Source organism: Eretmochelys imbricata, chromosome 8, assembly GCF_965152235.1.
Source record: "Eretmochelys imbricata isolate rEreImb1 chromosome 8, rEreImb1.hap1, whole genome shotgun sequence".
NCBI lineage: Eukaryota > Metazoa > Chordata > Testudines > Cheloniidae > Eretmochelys > Eretmochelys imbricata.
This window is the reverse complement of record NC_135579.1, coordinates 56,843,303-56,863,405: the sequence shown is the minus strand read 5'-3', so window position 1 is coordinate 56,863,405 and position 20,103 is coordinate 56,843,303. Positions and strand designations below refer to the sequence as shown.

General features: G+C 37.1%; 1 protein-coding gene across 5 annotated transcripts in view; it reads right to left on the bottom strand.

Moving 5' to 3' along the window:
* The window catches only part of ODR4 (odr-4 GPCR localization factor homolog), a 37,862-nt gene that overhangs the window by 16,046 nt on the left and 1,713 nt on the right, over positions 1–20,103 (bottom strand). For all 5 annotated transcript variants that reach the window (XR_013346964.1, XR_013346965.1, XM_077825469.1 and 2 more), the window contains exons 3-12: positions 16,495–16,629; positions 15,959–16,054; positions 14,164–14,270; positions 12,704–12,740; positions 12,433–12,573; positions 11,419–11,514; positions 10,459–10,527; positions 8,272–8,400; positions 6,421–6,511; positions 3,786–3,971 (exon numbers count right to left, since the gene is read on the bottom strand). Coding sequence is in view for 3 of the 5 variants with exons in the window: in XM_077825469.1 (XP_077681595.1) it covers positions 3,786–3,971; positions 6,421–6,511; positions 8,272–8,400; positions 10,459–10,527; positions 11,419–11,514; positions 12,433–12,573; positions 12,704–12,740; positions 14,164–14,270; positions 15,959–16,054; positions 16,495–16,629 (1,087 nt within the window). In the remaining 2 variants the exon portion in view is untranslated. The remainder of the gene's footprint in view (positions 1–3,785; positions 3,972–6,420; positions 6,512–8,271; positions 8,401–10,458; positions 10,528–11,418; positions 11,515–12,432; positions 12,574–12,703; positions 12,741–14,163; positions 14,271–15,958; positions 16,055–16,494; positions 16,630–20,103) is intronic.

The following is a 20,103-nucleotide window of genomic DNA, read 5'->3' as shown; positions in this document are numbered from 1 at the left end:
ATAAACAGAACTCTACATAAGTGAGGCTGCCAGACCCATTCATTAATCATCTAGGAATCACTGAGCAATACAAGGCAGTGCCCTCTGTCTCATGCACCAATTACAGAAATTGCTACACTTCCAGAAGTACTTTCACCATTTTATCACCAGCTATTGAAGTAAGTTTAAACAGGATCTGGGTTGATCAGATGGGTGGCTGGTGTATCATCTGAGATGTCTCATGTATGGCTAGCTTATGAAATTCTAACGCCATATAACTTACACACAAATGAGGTCATTTAAAAATCATCCAAGCTATCTCCCTTTGTGAAAGCATGTCTCTACATGTTTTTACTCCAGAAACCGATAGCCTTGTACTGTATGTATTTCATCATAGCAACTAATGAATACAACTGCTTAGCAACTTATTTAATGGGATGCAGAGGTTTCAAGTGCTAATCAAGAATAAAACTTGGATAATATTTCATTTACTACAACTACAGTTACCAGAAAAAAAATACACATGCTCATCTGTTTACAGTGTGTGTAGAAATCTGCAGTTCAAATATTACAGTGAAGAAAATAATTTGATATTTAAGAACCAGTATTGGAAAGAAAAGCTAGAAACAGTGTTCTGTCTAAATATATATTTTAATAATAGTTTCAATTTCATAATAAAGTTCAGAATTTTGCATTCACAAAAAACCACCTTTTTCAGTCAGCATTTAAAAATCTTCATAACTCTGGTCAGGGTAATGTTGCTGGGGAGGGGGGAAAAACCACCCCCATCAGCTTTATATGGCTCTGTGATGGCATTCCTACAAGCACAGTTATCACATTGGGGGCTGTTACTCTTGAGAAGACATTAATGCACATGGTTCACAGGATGGATTAGCAAATAAAATAAATAATAAATAAAATAAAATAAATACCTGTTCTTCGTAGTAACCCAAAGAAGATTAAAGCCTAGGACACAGAATGCCCAAATCTAAAGCAGCACTGATATAATGCTGTGTACAATTGTCTAGTGCAGACGCTTTCTAATGCCAATATTCTCTGTCCCTAGCCTTCGCCAGACCTTAAACTGCCTTACAAAGAACAAATGAACAATAAGAGATTATGGCCACTAAAACTGTATTTGTGTTTACCTACTCAATGTATTTAATTTGTTGGTGCCAGGAGCTAGGATTTAGTGAGGCCATTCGCTAATGCAAAGCTTTCAGTTGCTGATGTCAAAGCCCTGGAGGACCTTGGAACTACAATCAGAGTTGCTTATACTTTTCAGATATGACTGGTTAGTTCTTCTTACTATTTTCCATTTAAAAATTTTAAAGACTGAACCATTGCAGTGGGTCATTAGCATGAGCTACAATGAAAAGATATAATGAAAACGCTTTTGTGACCAGAACATGTGGATCTAGTATACAAATAACTACTGTATGTAATTCTTAAAAATATGGCATTGTTCTGTGTTTTGAGTAAAAAAAAGTTTAAATCCGTTTCATATATTGATTCTCTCCTAACCATATGAAGATATTAAACTAAAATAGTGTTAAACAGAATCACGTAACCAAAATGTAAGCAGATTTTTCACTATTAAAAGTAATGAGCATATTTTTAGTAAACTGTTTTTAGAAATATCTATATTGTGTTACAGTAATTGAGGCATTTTAAATGGAATTTTAGAAACAGTCATATTTTCATCAAAAACAGGTTTCTAAGATGTCTAACATTACGAGCATTGTCTTAACAGAAAGGGTCATGTCAAAATTCACTGCAAATGTTAGCATTAACTCTCCATTGTTGCAGCGCATCAAGTTTTAGGAATGCATGCTTAAGCTTTGAGAAACAAGTGATGCTATTCAACTGAAGACCATCCCTTCACATGAAAGATATCTCAGGAAAATTCCAAACTTGCGTTATGTCACAAAAATCACATAAATAAACTGCTGAGAGTACTTCTATGTGAAAGTACACAAGACCCACCTACATTTAAATTACTCCTTGTTTCCTTAAATATTTAAGTCTTCCTAGTCAGGCTGACAGTTAAGCTTCATTTCTAAATTAGCAAGACAGACAGTCCCCTCAGACTCTCCAGTCTGTAATTCTATGTTAAGACTGGTATAGTGACCCAGGAGTTCACATTTGTTACTGGCTTGGTGAAATCTAATTATAGAATATAACACCAGTTTTGGGGTGTCTGCCCTGTTTTCCCAACAGTCTTCCCTGAAGTAGGCACTCATGGTCGTGAGCCACTTCGGACAGCATGACACCTTCATTACAGCTCACCTACAGTATTCTGTTAGCTGTAATATTATTTTAACAAAAACAATGTTAGTGTAACACCAGTCGGTTTTTTGGTTTGCTTTCATTTTAATTTTTTTATAATTAATCCCCAATTCATCCCTGTATACCGCCACTGAAGTGCATTGATTAACACCAGGGATGAATTTCACTCATTATTTCCAAAGTAGTTGAAACATGGGGACCTCAATTAATTTGGAACTGATGGAGGAGTTTCCGGCTAGTGATGAAATTCACTGAATAGAAATATGGAACTCATCACAAGAAATGAGCAAAAGAAATCACATTCCAACCTACAGTCAACATTTCACATTTTCCTCTTCAAACATATGCAGGTTTGAAGCAATGAAAGTGGTATTAGCTATGATAAAACTAGAAAAGTATCAAAATGTTTTTGACTTAAGACATTACAAAATCATAGAATAAAACTCCTCTAACCATATTGGGGGAAGAGAGAGAGAATAAGCATGCCTCAGATATTAAGATCTATTATGGGCTATATTTTCCAACCACAACATTTGATTATCTCACCTGGAAAGGGATAAATTTTTTCCTTATGAGTTAGTAACTGCGGTCAGGTGATACAGGAGTGAAACTCTATATAGCTAATTATACCACAAAATACTTCTAATTTTAAAAATAGAAAAGTATGAAAAAACCCTCATAACTGGAATACAAAAGTTATATACAGATAGAGTGTTAATTATGATGAAAAAATAGTTATTTAGCATGCAATGGAATTCCATGTTAAATTAAATGGAGAGCACTCCCCCCCACCAAAAAAAGTCTTGCACAACACATTTGACACAGACAAATTAAAACTCAGAATAATGAGATAAAAACCCCAAACAAAACTCCCAACAAAAATGCTGGAAATACATTTTTACATTTACTGTGAAAACATTTGTTTTGATGAAAGCATTGTTCTAGTTAAAATATTAAGCTACTGAGCAAGTTCTTGACTAAAATATAAGAGGTCAGAAAGTTCATATGTGGTGCAGTTTTTGTCTCAGTCTTTAAGAAAATCTATTTATAAATTCCTCATGAAATAAGGTCACCAATAACTCAACACATTGCAATCATGGAGTTTTAAATTAATTACATTAATTTCTTGATGGAGCCTTGTATATTGCTACAATAAAAGATTTAAGATTATTTTCGCATTTTTGTGGGTTGTGACTAAATTACCAACATTTTTGCCATCTTACCTTGAACAAAGCTCTAGATAGCTGAAGTGCTGATATATGACAACCCATGAGAAAGCAAAAACATATCAAGTAACTCTTTATTATGTACAAAATATGGCAGCCTTAAGCATCTTATTCCTGTAATATAAAGTAATTACACTAGTATACACAAGAGCTACAAGATACGAAGTTAGCCAGATTTAAGCCTTGATGCACTCAGTGTAATGTAATGAACCACAATAAAGTCTATTGGTTAATTTATCCGTAATCCCAGTTATAGTCTAATTTGGTTCTTCACTCAGATGCTATATTTACCTGTGTTTATTTCCTCGGCTATGTGTATAGCTTCCCCATGCACAACTTGATCCAATATCTCAGAAAAACGCTCTTGGATTTCGCCAGCCGTTTCATCTCCAAATTTATAATCACACAGCATCACATTTGATCCAGCAATGGAGGCAAACACTCTGTGAGGCAAGGCATGAAACTCTCTCTCAGAATCTAGCAAGAAAGGGAAATACCATACAAAAACTTGTGTAGCTGTGGTAAAGACATTTCAATAATCAGCATACATTATACAAACAGTTGTAAACAGGACTGTCCAAGGCATCATGTAAAAGTCTGATTTCAAACATTTCCAGCCTAATTGTTACTGTTTCATGTAAGTTCTAGACACTTATATTTGTAAATGGAAATTATATTCCTACTAACTAAAACTTTTCATATATTTTTCACATAACACTCTTCAGTGGTCCTTAGAAATAGCCAAACGACCTTAAAAATTATTCTGAATTGAAAATGTTGACCAGGCCCTTTATCACTTTAGAAATGATACAAAGAGCACTCTCAGGAAGGTTGGAGATAAAGGAATTGATGCATGTGCCAAACAGTACACAATTTCAGCATCATAAAGTATATCAAACAATTAGTTACTGTTTTATGTAGTTAACAGCCATGGAGTACAAGTGCCACCTAAAGAGAGAATGGAAAACTGCATGCAAATGATAAAAGCTACTCCTGCCATATTCCCCATTTTGGATAATGTTAGCTAAAATAATATTTACAATGAGTTTATTTCTCAGTACACATAGCACCATAAACATAACTTAATGTCATCTAAAGTAGATGAAGACGACTGTTTGGCAGCATTCAATTTTCCTTTCAGTTACTCAATCAGTTACTCTTTATGTTTAAAAAAAACAAAACAAAAAAACACACACACCCAAAACATCACAAGACATTTTCCTCCTCTCCAACTTAGCAGATCTTAGGTAGGAGAAAATAACATTTCACACAGCTGATCACATAGTGTTTGTCATTTTAAAACATTCCTTTAAAATTATTATACAGTATGAAGGATAATGAATGGATATAAACTGGCCATCAGGAAGTTTAGACTTGAAATTAGACAAAGGTTTCTAACCATCAGAGGAGTGAAGTTCTGGAACAGCCTTCCAAGGGAAGCAGTGGGGGCAAAAGACCTATCTGGCTTCAAGATTAAACTCGATAAGTTTATGGAGGAGATGGTATGATGGGATAACATGATTTTGGCAATTAATTGATCTTTAACTATTCATGGTAAATAAGCCCAATGTGATGGAAGCCCAATGTGATGGATCTGAGTTACAACAGACCATTCTTTCTTAGGTATCTGGCTGGTGAATCTTGCCCACATGCTTTGGGTTCAGCTGATTGCCATATTTGGGGTTGGGAAGGAATTTTCCTCCAGGGCAGATTGGAAGAGGCCCTGGGGGTTTTTCGCCTTCCTCTGCAGCATGGGGCACGGGTCAGTTGCTGGAGGATTATCTGCACTTTTAAGTCTTTAAACCACGATTTGAGGACTTCAATAGCTCAGATAGGTGAGAGGTTTATTGCAGAAGTGGGTGGGTGAGATTCAGTGGCCTGCATTGTGCAGGAGGTCAGACTAGATGATCGTAATGGTCCCTTTGGACCTTAATATCTATGAGTCTGATGGATAACTTAAGCATGAACCAACTGAGATAGTATTGGTATACTAATTTGGTTTCACGGTTTGTAATTATATTAAGATACAAAGTTCACTATTATGGAGAATAAATGTATGTAGTGAAAACAATTCTGGCCTTGAAATTAATACAAACCCAGATAGCCTTGCAATTCATTCAATATGCTGAGCTGACATGCAAGATACATATCTTTTCATTTAAATGTAAAGTGAATTTTGTATATTATATATATGAAACCTCAGAGGTGAAATACTGGAGTCTAACACTACATGGGCTACATTTGTACATCTGGATAGGAGCATAACAATTCCCATACTGGCTCAGACCTGAGGTCCATCTAGTCCAGTATCCTGTCTTTAACAATGGTCAGCATAAGATGCTTTAGAGGAAGGTGTAAGACTCCTGCTGCAGGCAAATGTGGTATGGTCTGTCCTGCATGTTAGGTCTCCCCCAAATCCCTAATAGTTAGGATATGGATAATTCTTTTTTGAATCTTGCCAAGTTCGATATATTGTTTATTTCCCTGTTGGGTGTGGACATCACAAAAATAATTGGCTGATTCTGACTAAGTGTCAAAGCCCTTCTGTATTTGAGATCTAGATGCTGAGTCCATGACTATGGGGTACTGTACTGAGGGTCAACTATGCCAAGAAGGGAATAAAGTGGAAGTTTAATTTACACTTGGGGCAAGAAGGTATTTAATAAACATTATGGGGGAAAATGCAGGCCAAAAGTACAATGCCTGAAGTTGAACGAAATCCTTCTGAAGCGGACAGCTGAAAAAAAGAGGCAAAGGAGTGACAAGTACAATTTATGCTGCCTGATACACTTTTGTTTCCCTCTAACTACACCCAGATTTCAGTATTTCAGATTGAATCCTGATGACTATCAGTAAGGAACTCCAGGAAAACAAAAGGCAAATTACATTAGAAAAAGATAATTTGCTTTCTTCTCTAGTCTCCTACTTTTTTTGGCAGGTGCCTCATTTATAATCAGATCTTCAAACAATATTTCACAACGATCAGAGAGTGTGTTTATTATATCCCTCTTCAAAGCCTGCAAGGACAAAACAAAAAACACACAATAAACACAAATACCTTGCAAACTAGCTGACGTGGTGATTCCCAAGAAACAACCATAGTAAAAAAAAAGTCTCAGTTTGTCCTGTGCATTTAGGCCAACTTAACCATGATATGCATTAACAAAATCAAAATATAAAAAACAGGAATAAAAAAAAAAAAATGCCTGACAAAGGGAACCTAGTACCAAAAAACCAAAACTTTCCCCTTCAGTATCCTACCATAATAACAAATCATCAAGAAGTGTGATTTTGTTATTATCTGCTTGTTTTAAATAATCTTCAATATTGAAAATAAGCATATGATCAAACTCAGGAGACTGGGTTATGTTCTTGGCTCTACAACAGATTTCCTGTATCTTCTTGGCCAAGTTACAGGCTCTCTTTAAAACTTTCCTAATCCCACAATGATTTTAAGAGACCTAATTCATTAATGTCTGAACGGCTTGGCACGCCACACACAAAGCTGCAATAGAATAATTAGGCTATCGAGACAAATACTTCTCTCACATATGCTGCTCCTCCATTAAAAACCACTCCCTCCACTGAAACTAATCAGAGTACAATATAGCCCACCACTATAACTGGTCTGTTAAATAAAACTGTTTTATGCAGTTATGGGGTTTCCTAAACATAATAGAAGTTATCTGTTTATGGTGCTTTTTAGTTATGCAAAATGCTAGTTTGATTTTAAAAAGGTGTTGCCAATCAAAATTTATAAAACCTGCTTCATCAAGTCACAATATTCTCTCTGTTGCGTTATTGATTTTTATGTATTTTTGTTATGAACATTATGAGTGAAATCTTGTCTGCATTAAAGTCTGTAAGAGTTTTGCCAGTGTTCAATGGTGCTTGAATTTTATCCTTTGTCTTTAGTTTGGCTATGTCTACGCTAGCTCCTTTTGTCGGTATATCTTATGTCACTCAGTATTTTTATATGAAAAAACACCCTTCTGAGTGACGTAAGTTACACCAAGAGAAGCGCCGGTGTGGACAGCGCTATGTCAGCGGGAGACACTCTCCCACCGACATAGCTACTGCCGCTCGTTGGAGGAGGTTTAATTACATCAATGGGACAGCTTTCTCCCATCGGCATACAGCAGCTACGCCGCTGTAAGGTCTCTAGCGTAGACATAGCCTTACTCATTAACAGAAATGGGAGATTATATGCACAATTTCAAAACATGTGGTCTGTTACCATGCAGAAGGTTGCAACATGGAAAAATACTGACTGTCATGTTCAGTACTTTTTTGGACAATATTAGAAGTGCAGCAGGACAACAGAAAAGATCACTTTGATTTAGAAGTACTACTCCAAATACATTTCAAAAGAGTAACTGGAGTACCTAATCTGCCTACATTTTTCCTCTGGCAAGTACAAGAATACATAACATACAGAAGTCATTCCTTTAATTTTAAGAAAACTTTACACCAAGTATTACCACCACTAGACTAAGAGTAAGTTAGGATTTCTTAGGAGGACAAAAACAACACTAGTAGAGATCTAAAATGAACTGCTTCTAAATAAAATTAAAAAAACTTTTTGAAAAATTTATTTTCTTGAACAATAAAAAGGACTTCTAAAAATTCCAAACTATCACTCTAGCTGTCTGGAGTTCAGACTTTTTGGAGCCCAGTTTGGACCTCTATTATCCCACCAAAGGCAAATGCAGAACAATAATTTTAGGGTTCTAGTAAAATATTTGGGAAAAGCAATGAAGGAGAGTGCATTCAATACCTGAATAGCATCTTTAACTTTTGGCTTGTTATTATGGATGTAAGCTCTGCATTTCACAGCACCTTTAAGATTAATGGAACCACGGCAGACTTGCACCATTGCTGCAGATCGATGGCCTGAACTCTGGGACTGAAAAATAAACACATTTCAATTATAATGTTAGCTATGCATCTGCAATATGGTCAGTCATGAAGCCACTACAAATTTCAATTAACAGCACTTAAACATTTTAAGTACTTGGTAAAATGTGTGTTATTCTCCTCTCGCAGTTAATACCTTTTAGCAAGTAACTTAAATATGAAGCTCCGTCTTAATAGTTTTGTCCTTTTCCAGTTGGTAAATTCTTTAAAATTTGCTTTTCCAGGAACTTATAATTTCTTGCAATTAATGTATTTTATGTTTACTTCTCATCAGCATGCAAATAGACATCAATGGTGATGCTAGCAAGGTTGTGAAAATAGCTCCCTCAGCTTGTTTTTGAAGTTTGGTCACCACTGTTTTAACTGAAAATAAAATTAATTCTATAGCCCTAGAATGTGTAAAATGCTTACATTATTTTTAAACAGCCTGTTGCTAATATGAATACAGTATCTTCCCAGTAACCTCCCTTGTACACTACTTTTTGAAGCCTTTTTTTTAACTGACAGAAAGTTTGTCTACTTACTGTATTAGTAAGTATAATCTAGAAAATCTACGTTGTGTTGTTTGAGTATTTTTCTTAAAGCAGAATCATCCACCAGTCCTATAATTAATTAGGAAGACATTTTTATCTGGTCATATTTGGAACTAGATCAAAGCTAATATCCATGGAGTCCTTACCCTATTTTAGGGCAAACTATAATGTTTCTGTGGCAAGAGGGAGACCATTATGGAAATCCCTTCAGTCCGATATTCTCCTTTGACTATCCCAAAGATGTTCACAGAACAATTAGCGATTCCAGTATAAACAGTATTGTCGGAGACCAATAGTTTGACTGTCAACATCTGCCCTTTGCACAGAGCATAAATGGGCATCTCTCACAAGAAAAATAAACTTACATTATTACTATTTTGATTAAATTTAAAGATGTTATGAACTTTGTGTAACCTTCAACAGGCCAGCTGGTCTCTGATCACACAAACTATTTGAAATAAGATGCTTTTTTGCACCTTTTTTTTGGTGAGTAAATTAAACCTCTGAAACAACTCAACTAGGAACATCACCTATAGTCTTTAAAATCAGAATTGGATGTCTGTCTTCTAAAATAGTGGTTCTCAACCAGAGGTACATGTACCCCTGAGGGTACTCAGAGGTCTTCCAGGAGTACATCAACTCATCTAGATATTTGCCTAGTTTTACAACAAGCTACATAAAAGCACAAGTGAAATCAGTATAAACTAAAATTTCATACAATGATTTGTTTATACTGCTCTATATACTATACACTGATATGTAAGTAAATATTTATGCCCCAATTGATTTATTTTATAATTATATGGTAAAAAGAAAGTAAGCAATTTGTCAGTAATAGTGCACTGTGACACTTTTCTATTTTTAAGTCTGATTTTGAAAGCAATTAGTTTTTAAGTGAGGTGAAACCTGGGTGTATAGAAGACAAAATCAGACTCCTGAAAGGGGTACAGTAGAAAAGGTTGAGAGCTGCTGTTCTAAAAAAATATGTGCTCTAGCTCAACCAGAAGGTATGGGCTTGAATCAGAAACCACTTAATAAAAATGCTATGGTCTGTGTTACACAAGAGGTCAGACCATAGATGAGCACAATGGTCCCTTCTGGCCTTAAGATCTGTAAGCCTTTTTTGTGCAGGTGAACCCATATAGCCACACAAAGCCCCACTGAAATAAACAGAGCCTGGTAGGTGCAGGATTCTGCCCAACATGAGCAGTTTACAGAATTTAACATCTCTAGGCCTCAGTTTCCCTCCCCTCCAACTATACTGTATGATCCTCAGGTGCTCTATCAGGACCTGATACTTCCACTGAAGTCAATAACAATAACTTGGATAAGTCCCTACATACCAGAATTATATTAATTTGAACAAGAAACCAAACCTATAGTGGGGAGGAGTTGTTAAAAAAGACATTTTCAATTTTTACATCATGCCCCTTTTTTAGGCTAGGCATCTGAGAATAAAGCTTTATGCAATACTGCACTTAACCTTACTGGCATTTTCTACACACAATGCTTACCAATTGCGTCAGAACCTTCACATCAAAGGGTTGAATACGGTGTTGAATATTTCCTCTTGAAGACTTTTTCTGAGATAAAAGGAGAAAATGGTATATGAAATATACAGAACACATATCTGTATCTACCATACCTAGGTGCTCCACTGGCCTCTAGCACCGTAGTACCAGTTTGTAGATTTTAGAAAGAAAATTGAGATATAGAAACCACCTTAAGAACACAGTTAATAAAAAGTTAGGAATCTTTGGAAAAAATTAGTAGTAGTGGTTTTAGTACCAAAAAAACTGCACAGTTTTAGATGATCTCATTAAAATCTTCTTGAGTGGCTCACTCTTCACCTCTAAAAACTGCAACAGAAATAAAGCTTAAAAGTCAATCTAATCTTCAGCATATGGGCAGAATTCTTATACACCAGTCCTCCCTAACTTATCCTTCTTTTTACTACTTCTACAATCATCCCTTTTTTGCTTCAAGGACAGGTGGAGAATAGGCAGCAGGTTTAATGCAAGCAAAAGGAAGTATCTCCTCAGACAATGCACAATCAACCTGTGGAACTCTCTGTCAGAGGATGTTGTGAAGGACAAGACTATAACAGGGTTCAAAAAAGAACTAGATAAGTTGATGGAAGATAGGCAGGGATGGTGTCCCTAGCCTCTGTTTGCCAGAAGCTGGGAATGGGCGACAGGGAATGGATCACGTGATGATTACTTGTTCTGTTCATTCCCTCTGAAGCACCTGGCATTGGCCACTGTTGGAAGACAGGATACTGGGCTAGATGGACCTTTCATCTGACCCAGTATGGCAATTTTTATGTAAGAGAAAAGCAATCCTTTATATTAATTACATGGCACATGCCAGTTAGAAGTAAAATATTCTACAGAAGACCTTTCAGCCACTAATATTACCACACCAGACATTTTGAGTGACACATCGATATTAATTCTATGCTATACAGCACACACCTGCCCTTCCAATAGCTCTGTGTCATCTTCTTTAGCTTGCCCGTTGATCAGAAAAACACCTTCCTCTATCTGTTTTGCCCACCGGGTTAATCCGTTCTTTAAAAACCAAAAAACACAGAAAGATTGTAAGTATATATTTTGAGAAGAAAGCTTCTCTAAAAAGAAAAAGAAAAGGAGTACTTGTGGCACCTTAGAGACTAACCAATTTATTTGAGCATAAGCTTTCGCATCCGATGAAGTGAGCTGTAGCTCACGAAAGCTTATGCTCAAATAAATTGGTTAGTCTCTAAGGTGCCACAAGTACTCCTTTTCTTTTTGCGAATATAGACTGCTACTCTGAAACCTCTAAAAATAAACTACACTTTTGGTTGAATATTGCCACAAAACCCACCAACACTCCAAAACTACTGTAATGCACGTTTAAATCCTAACCAAATTTCAGACCTCTCATCCATCTGCATTATACTGATAGACAACATACTACTCACAATACACCTCTTAATCTACATTTCCTAAAGTAAATAGAAATATTAATTTTAATCTTTATTGGCCTAAATATAAAGCTAATTTGCATAACCACCTATATGGAAGACATGACATGTGGATTTTGTTTTTCCATAAGATGGGGTGGGGCTTATTAATAGTGAATGGGCAATGAGAGCACCCCATTTTCAAATCCTATCAAAACCAGACCCTGCATCAAAAGAAGAGAAAAAGGAAAAGATGTTACCTTCTTTACACACTCCTAAAAATGTTTCTTAATAATTTAAATAAATACAGGAAAATAAAAATCTTGAAAGATTTCTCTCCTTATGCTTTTTTATGCTTAATGCAGCAAGTGAGTTGTGCATAAGGAACTTATTACCTTATAGATTTAACTGCCAGTAACAAATCATTAATTCTATTCCCCTACCTACTCCATATTTTCATAACACATTATTCATTTCTAAGCAGTACAATTGTATGTACAATATTAAAGGAGTAAGCAATAGTGTATTGTTATTGTTTAGTTACCCTAGTATTTTTCTCTAGTTCATAGCTGACTGATGTAGCAGAAAGTGGGATGTGGATATTAACATTAATTGTGCACTCCAAGGATAGCCAGAAGGCAGACAGGCCACTTTGGTACTTCCAGTCTGCTGGCTTAGGTGAACTCTGGGAGGAAAAGACAGGGTTTTATTTTTAAAATGTAGTAAATATAATGGCTTAATACAATGTTACAAATGTGAAATAAAATCTATTTCTTCTGAACTTTATAAATCTTACATACACTAGTCAATCTTACCTTTGGATCTTGCATATCATAGGTTCGACAAAGTATCCTTTATTAATTAAGGAAAAAATTCAGTGAAATATGCTTAAAAGGAATAAAAACTAAGGAACAAAATAAAAAACAAATATTTTAAATTAACTTATAATTTATCATTTACGTTCACTATCTTATTTTCCAGAGCCAAGTTTTTAATATTATAGAGAATGTTCTCACACTGATGGGAATAAAAAAAAAAAGTTTCACCTGTAAACTACACGTATTACAGAAATGATGTGCCTGCCTTTCAAATATGTATCAACACTGATTAGCTATTCATATGGATAGCTAATCAATCAATGGTGATATGTATTTTACACTTGCAAACCCTGATGTCTCCCATACTTCTCTAGAATTGTGCTCTCTCTCTCTCCTGGCCTCCTCCAGAGCAATACTTCTCCCCCATCAAACTGCTGAGCCCCAGTTCTCCATGATCCTCACCTGCACAGCTATTTCACTGACTTACAACATTCTTCCCACCATGCCTGTTACTTCCCCATCATAATCAACCTTTAAACTATTTTTTATTATTACAATTGCAAGTTACAGTGCCACAGAGAAAGACATCAGATGTTATTTTGGGTGCCTTTGATATTTAAAACAAGAACATCACTTTTACAAATTAAACGTGGGAGTGAAGTAGCGGGGCATTGTGAGAAGTAGCAATATGCACAGAGAGTGCAAGGGAAAACCTGAAGATGCTGCTGGGAAGAGGCTCTCCTTTCTGATGAGCCATAAGTGGTTCATTAAAATAGATCTCCACTCCCTTGTGCTTCCCCATCCAGGCCCCTCCCTGCTGATCACCCTCTTTTTCCCTCAACTTCCTTCCACCAGTAGAAACCCCTATATCTTTATCCTCATTCTGAACAAGTGTATAGCCTTCAACTCCGACAAGAAATAGAATACAGAATGGAAATCTGTGTGCACTAGTGTAACTTCTACATGAAAACTACTACCAAATGAGTTTTATATGAAAGGGTGATCTCTAACAGAAAAACATTCTACATTTACTATCTGCAATCAGACACCATACCTCACCTACTTACATGCATCATACAAAAATTAATATAATGTAATTTACCAAGGACACACCAACCCTACAATCAATCAAAATGCATGACCATATAACCAGTAAACATGCTCAAAGTTATGGCTGCACGTGGTTGAGCAGAATGAAGGTGGAGAATGTGGTCTGTGAATAGTGGAAGGACAGTAACTGAGCTTGAGCAGGGGAACCGATAAATTGAGTGCAGAGTAGATGCCTTGCTTTTTATGATATGCGTTGTTGGAATATCCATCCTAGCAACCCTTGACACAAAGGCAATAAAGATTTTTGGGTGGCAATAAGTATACAGTTAGACCAGACAGATCCTGCACTATATTATATTTCAATACACTGTATCAAAAGACATTATATTTTTGCTATAGAAGGATACTTCTTTGTAGCAGAACAAAGATGAAGAGCCATTCTGTCAGAGACCTCCTCCTCAGTAAAACTCCAGAGCCTCTTTTTAACTACAGACTTTTCTACTGAAAAAACTAGCTGAAGAAGAAGGAAAAGAATGTTATGGGATTTTTCTTCATAGCACAAACAAAAATTAATGCAAGTAGTTATTGTTGCTGAAAACAGCGCTGTATTTCAGTTTTAAAACAAAACAGCATGTCAGTTTTGCTACAAGTCAGTTTCTCAGCTGTATAACACTTTGTAATAGAACCAAAACAGGAATATTTGCAAATGCACAGGCTGCAAATATACAAACTGAAACTGATGGAAAGATTTGTGCAAACCCTTGGGAACGGTCACTGCCACTCTGATGCCAGCATCCATTTTCCAAGGACCTTATGGCTTTTAATTATAATCTAACATAAAATCTGACAGTCTGAAGGTTGGCTCATCTCAGATCATCCCATTTTCAGATGGTACAGGACCTAAAAATACGTGGTTTTAAGTTAGGCTGGTGCTGCTGTTAAATGTCTGAAACATCACATATGAAAGACTCGAGTGCTGGAGAGGATGTTAATGAAAATATCTAATATGTAGACTTTACATTGAACAGCATCTTTCTGTACATGCTACAGTACAAAGCAGCACAACCACTATCACACAAATCTTCAAAACAAGAACAAAAACAAATCTACTGACTTAAGTTCATTTTGAACTTTTAAAAAAACCCTTCATAGACTTGTTCATGCCCCGCTCATAGACCTGGTTTCTTTCTTCACCTTCCTCTTCTCAGTTCCTCAATACAATCTGACTTCATTCCCTGCAGCTTCTGATATTTGTAACAGCTTTCTCATCTCTCTCCATCTCATCAACTCTCTCTTCAGACCACATCTGAAAACTTAAAGTCTCATTTGCCTCCACATTTCCAGTTCCCACTTCAAACCATTTAACTCTGTGAGACAATTTGGAAGACAGTCGGTATGAAAAAGAAAATACATCAAATAAAGTTATATAATAATAACAGAGATGAAAGAATTACTCTTATTTTGTCTTTTGCCACATCTTAGGTAAGTTATCTACACAAGTATCTGTCCCAATATTGAGTAACAATCATAATGCTTCCACTGATATATAGTGATGATCACTTTAGATATATAGTGATGATCACTTTAGATAAGCTATTACCAGCAGGACAGTGGGGTGGGAGGAGGTATTGTTTTATGATCTCTGTGTGTATATAAAGTCTGCTGCAGTTTCCACGGTATGCATCCAATGAAGTGAGCTGTAGCTCACGAAAGCTCATGCTCAAATAAATTGGTTAGTCTCTAAGGTGCCACAAGTACTCCTTTTCTTTTTACTGATATATAGGTTACTATAAGTGGGACTGGTAGCACTGCCCCATATAAAAGCTGCCCCACACCACCCATTTTAAGAGCTTCTTTTCAGTTGCTTATAGCTTTGTCAAGCTTTAATCACTGGGACTGAAATTTTATATGCCTGGTGTCTGCCTCAGGCTGAATTTTTTTTTGAAAAATTTTAGTCAAAATGGTTACAGATGTTTTCAAGAATAATGTTGTTGAAATATATATAGTTTTGCCCATGTTGAAAAATTCAAGCAATCTTTTACTGCAAACCATTTATCTGGTATATTTTTGGTTTCCGTTTCAGATAATCCAGTTAATAAATACAGCTAAGACGTCAGTGATAGAAAATTACTCTGCTGCATAAATTAAAAAAAAAAAAAAAAAAATCCAGCTCCTTCCTGTGGACATTATCTACCCGCTTACCTTGCGTAAAGCATTTTGGATGTCTTTTGCCAGTTCTGGAGCTGCAACAATAAATACACCAAGAACTAGCAGTCCTCCAGGGAGCATTCTAGACAACTTACAAAATAAACAGAAAAGCAAATTATTAATTACTATTATGATTATAAAGTTCTATAAACTATATCACTTGGTTTACTATTTTTTTTTTTAAAGGTATTGGAACACAGATGTAGAATAAACTGCAAGACTAAAATTAGCAAGGCTATTTCTCAACTTCACAATCCCTTAATTTAAAAATACTCTATTCTTCCATTTTATCATCATATATTTCATGCAAGTTTTGTGCTCAAAAACTATAGAGCCACCTGCATTTTTGGAAAAGACTACTTTTTAATATTGGTTGTAGTCGTGTAAGGTTTTGATCAATTAACAAAATCAGTGCCATCAAAGGACTCATGAGAAGACTCTTTTATGCATAAAAATTAGGATTTGAAGTTCAGAAGAATTTCAAAAACTTATTTCTTACAATAAGTATACATCTTTTGAAAGTGTTTTACCTGACTAGCATGTGCTGTTACCCATTCTTCATCAATGTCAGCCAATTTTGGATGATAATTTTTGTTGCTTTCATTTTGCTCTTCTCTTGGAGGTGTTCGAATAGCCAGAATCACATAATCTCTTTGTGGGGAACACTTTAGGGGGGAAAAAAAACACAAAACAAAACACAAAAGACTATCAGGTTGGTATCGATTTTAAAAGAAAATCACAGTGTAATATATAACACATTTTGAGCTGCTGTGTAGTTCATCTCTATAATGCTCCAGGTTTTGGGGTTTGTTTTTTTTTTTAAAATCGCACATGGAAATATTTTCTCTCCCTTGTCTTTAACTCTTAAATGAGCTCAAAGAGGTAAACTTTAGCTCTAAACAACATTATTTAGAAAACCTAAGTCTAATAGAGGTTTGGCTTTGGTTTTTTGGGTTCCCCTCCCCCAGACAAAAACACTCCCTTGCAGTGCTTGCAACACAAACACTGCAGTACTGTGCTGGTGCAGGACAACCTGTAAGTGAAGTTTACTAGATTGTTAATGAAAATGAATAGTCTATTTTCATTTCCCAGACCTAGAGAAATAAAAAAAAAAGTCAACAATGTAAGTAGCGGTAAGTGATTTTCTTTTAAAAACTCTCCGTTTTTAATAATCTCAAAAGTAACTGGTGATAGTAAAAAGTTGTAGAAATAAGTTCTATTATTTGAGAAGCAACATATCATGTAATTAAAGAGATTATTATGCTCAGTGCATCATTTTAAAAGTCTCATAACTCTAGTTTCCTCATCTTTCAACACCTCAGCGATTTACGTGCAAGGCTGTTCAAAACACAGTTCAACCCCTCCCCTGCAAAAAGTATAATGGGAGCAAATACCCTTGCTCACCCAGATACTCTCCTTGTGCTCTATGGGTATGTCTATACTGCAATCATGGGGTGTGACTGCAACTTGTATGGACATACCTGAGGTTTAATCTAGCTAGCTCAGGTACCAGAGCAGCGAAGCCATAGCAGCATGGGTAATTACTAGAGTGGCTAGCCTGCGCTAAAGCCTGTGCTGTCACAGTTTCTTTGCTTTGGTACCTGAACTAGCTAGATTAAAGCTCGGATACGTCCATAAGAGTTGCAATCAAAGCCCATGATACCGATATAGACATATTCTAAAACTACGATACAATTTTCCCACAACTTCAAAAGACAAAATAAGGTCATCTTTGGCCAGAAATCAAGCATTGTACATTTCAGAGAGATCGAAGTGAGAACAGAGACTTAGATTATACCGGATTATTCAAATTTAACAGTGGCAGTTGCTGCCTCTACCAGCAAAGTACACACAATGACCCGCAAATTTGATGCTGTCTATCCTTCACATAAGTCTGTAATGAAGATTTATGTATAATATGTATGTATAATATCTTCGATAGTTATCAACTTTATTGCTGAATCCTCTGCAGTATATGAACTTCAAGTGGAACAGAAATGGATGCAGATTGGAACACTTTTCCTAAAGGTGAGCAGACATGCTGTGTCCTTAAAAGCACTAGTGTAAAGAATGTAAAGCATCAGGACATCAGAACAACCAGAAGCTGGCCAAGAACACAACTTAGAGGGCTGCAATTTTTTTTCAAGAGGATTCTAATTTGTTCCATGAAGAAAATGAACAAGACCACTAACCCGAGATCCAGAAAGAAGAAATAATCTACAGAAGCAACTATTAATTGTATTGCAATGGCAGCTAGAGCAGTTGTTTTCAAACTGCGGGTCACGATCCAGTACTGGGTTGTGGAATGTAAGTCATTGGGTTGCAGTGGCTCTGCTCAGCACCGCCAACCGGGCCATTAAAAGTCCCATAGGCAGTGTTGCCTGGTTAAGACTGTTCTGACACTGCACTATGCCCCGGAAGCAGCCAGTAACAGGTCCAGCTCCTTGGCGGGGAGGCCATGGGGCTCCGCGCGCTGCCCCCGCCCCGAGCACAGTGCCTCAACCTAGGAGCTGGACCTGCTGCTGGCCGCTTCTGCGGTGCAACACAGTCTGCAGTGCCAGGAAAGGCAGGAAGCCTACCTTAGCACCCCTGCTGCACTGCTGACCAGGAGCCGCCAGAGGTAAGCCCGCACCCCAACCCCCTGCTCCAGCCCTGACCCCTCCCAAACCCAGAGCTCCTTCCTGCACTCCAAACCTTCATCCCTGGCCCCAGCCTAAAGCCCTGACCCCCGCCCACACCCCAAGCCTCTGCCCCAGCCGCCCCACAAACCTGGAGCCCCCTCCTACACCCTAACCCCCTCATCCCAAGCCCCACCCCAGAGCCTGCCTCTCAGCCCAGAGCCATGACTCCCTCCTGTGCCCAAATCCCCTGCCCCAGCCCTGAGCACGCTCCTGAACCTCAAACCCTTCATCCTCAGCCCCACCCCAGAGCCTGCACCCCCAGCCCTGATCCCCTCCTGCACCCCAACCCCCTGCACCAGCCCAGAGCCCTCTCCCACACCCTGAACCCCTCATTCCTGGCCCCATTCCACAGCCCTCACGCCCAACCCCAACCCCCTGCCCCAGCCCTGAGCCTCTCCCCCCTCATCCCGGCTCTGTTGGATCGTGGGCATCAACAATTTTCTTCAACTGGGTCACCAGAAAAAAAGTTTGAAAACCACTGAGCTAGAGGATCCAGTCAGAGACCAACACCCCATTGTGCTAGAGACGATACATACATTTTATTTTTTTTTTTTTAAAAAAGGGTAGTCCCAACCCAAAGAGTGTACATTTGAAACATATGATGAGGCAACAGGCAGAGAAAAAAACAGAACAAATAGGAGAAGGACAAGGTAACAATGAAAAAACAACAGATTATTAGTTTTGGGCATGACAAATGTGGGAGAAATTAAAATGGTAACATATATTGTTACGTTAATTATTCAAAAATATATAAAAAGTGACACTAAAAAGATCTGTTTACATAAGCAGACACTTTTAAAAACAGTTGCTTTAAAGTCATTGTCAAATAACTCCAGTGTGTTCTAGATTCCTCCAAATATTAATGACAGGACACATTTTCAGTGACAGTTGAATGGCTGGTAACATTTGCTGTCTGTCATTCTATTATAACTGGGTTTCACACTGATAGCAAAACATGAATGAAAATACAGAACAGAAATGGGAGATCAAGAGTCAAAACGTTGCTACTATCACCTTCACAGTCTCATTTCTACTATATGGTTTAATACCTGAAGATATATTCTCACTTCAATACATGCATGCAACTCTTAACTATATTCCAGACTACTTGGGAACACAAGTTTGAAATGCAGCAGTGTTATCTAAGCCCTTAATTCTTTTGGAGGTGCATAAATGTAGTTCCATGCCATTTACTGTATCTTTCAGACAAGATTTAAAAAACAAAGTCTCCAAGTGTTCAGCGGGTACCATGAAAGCTTTTATAAGCATATGGTTTTGCCCTGATGTCCTTTGTCAAAATATCCCCTTCCTGTCTTATACAAGTTGAACATTAAGGTTACGGGTTTGATCCTACACCATTAAAGTCAATGGGAGCAGGATCAAGTCTGTAGCTTGATACTGATGTAGGGTGCAAAACTGCTCAAGTCACTAACACAGGTTCTTCACCCTAGCGTCTAC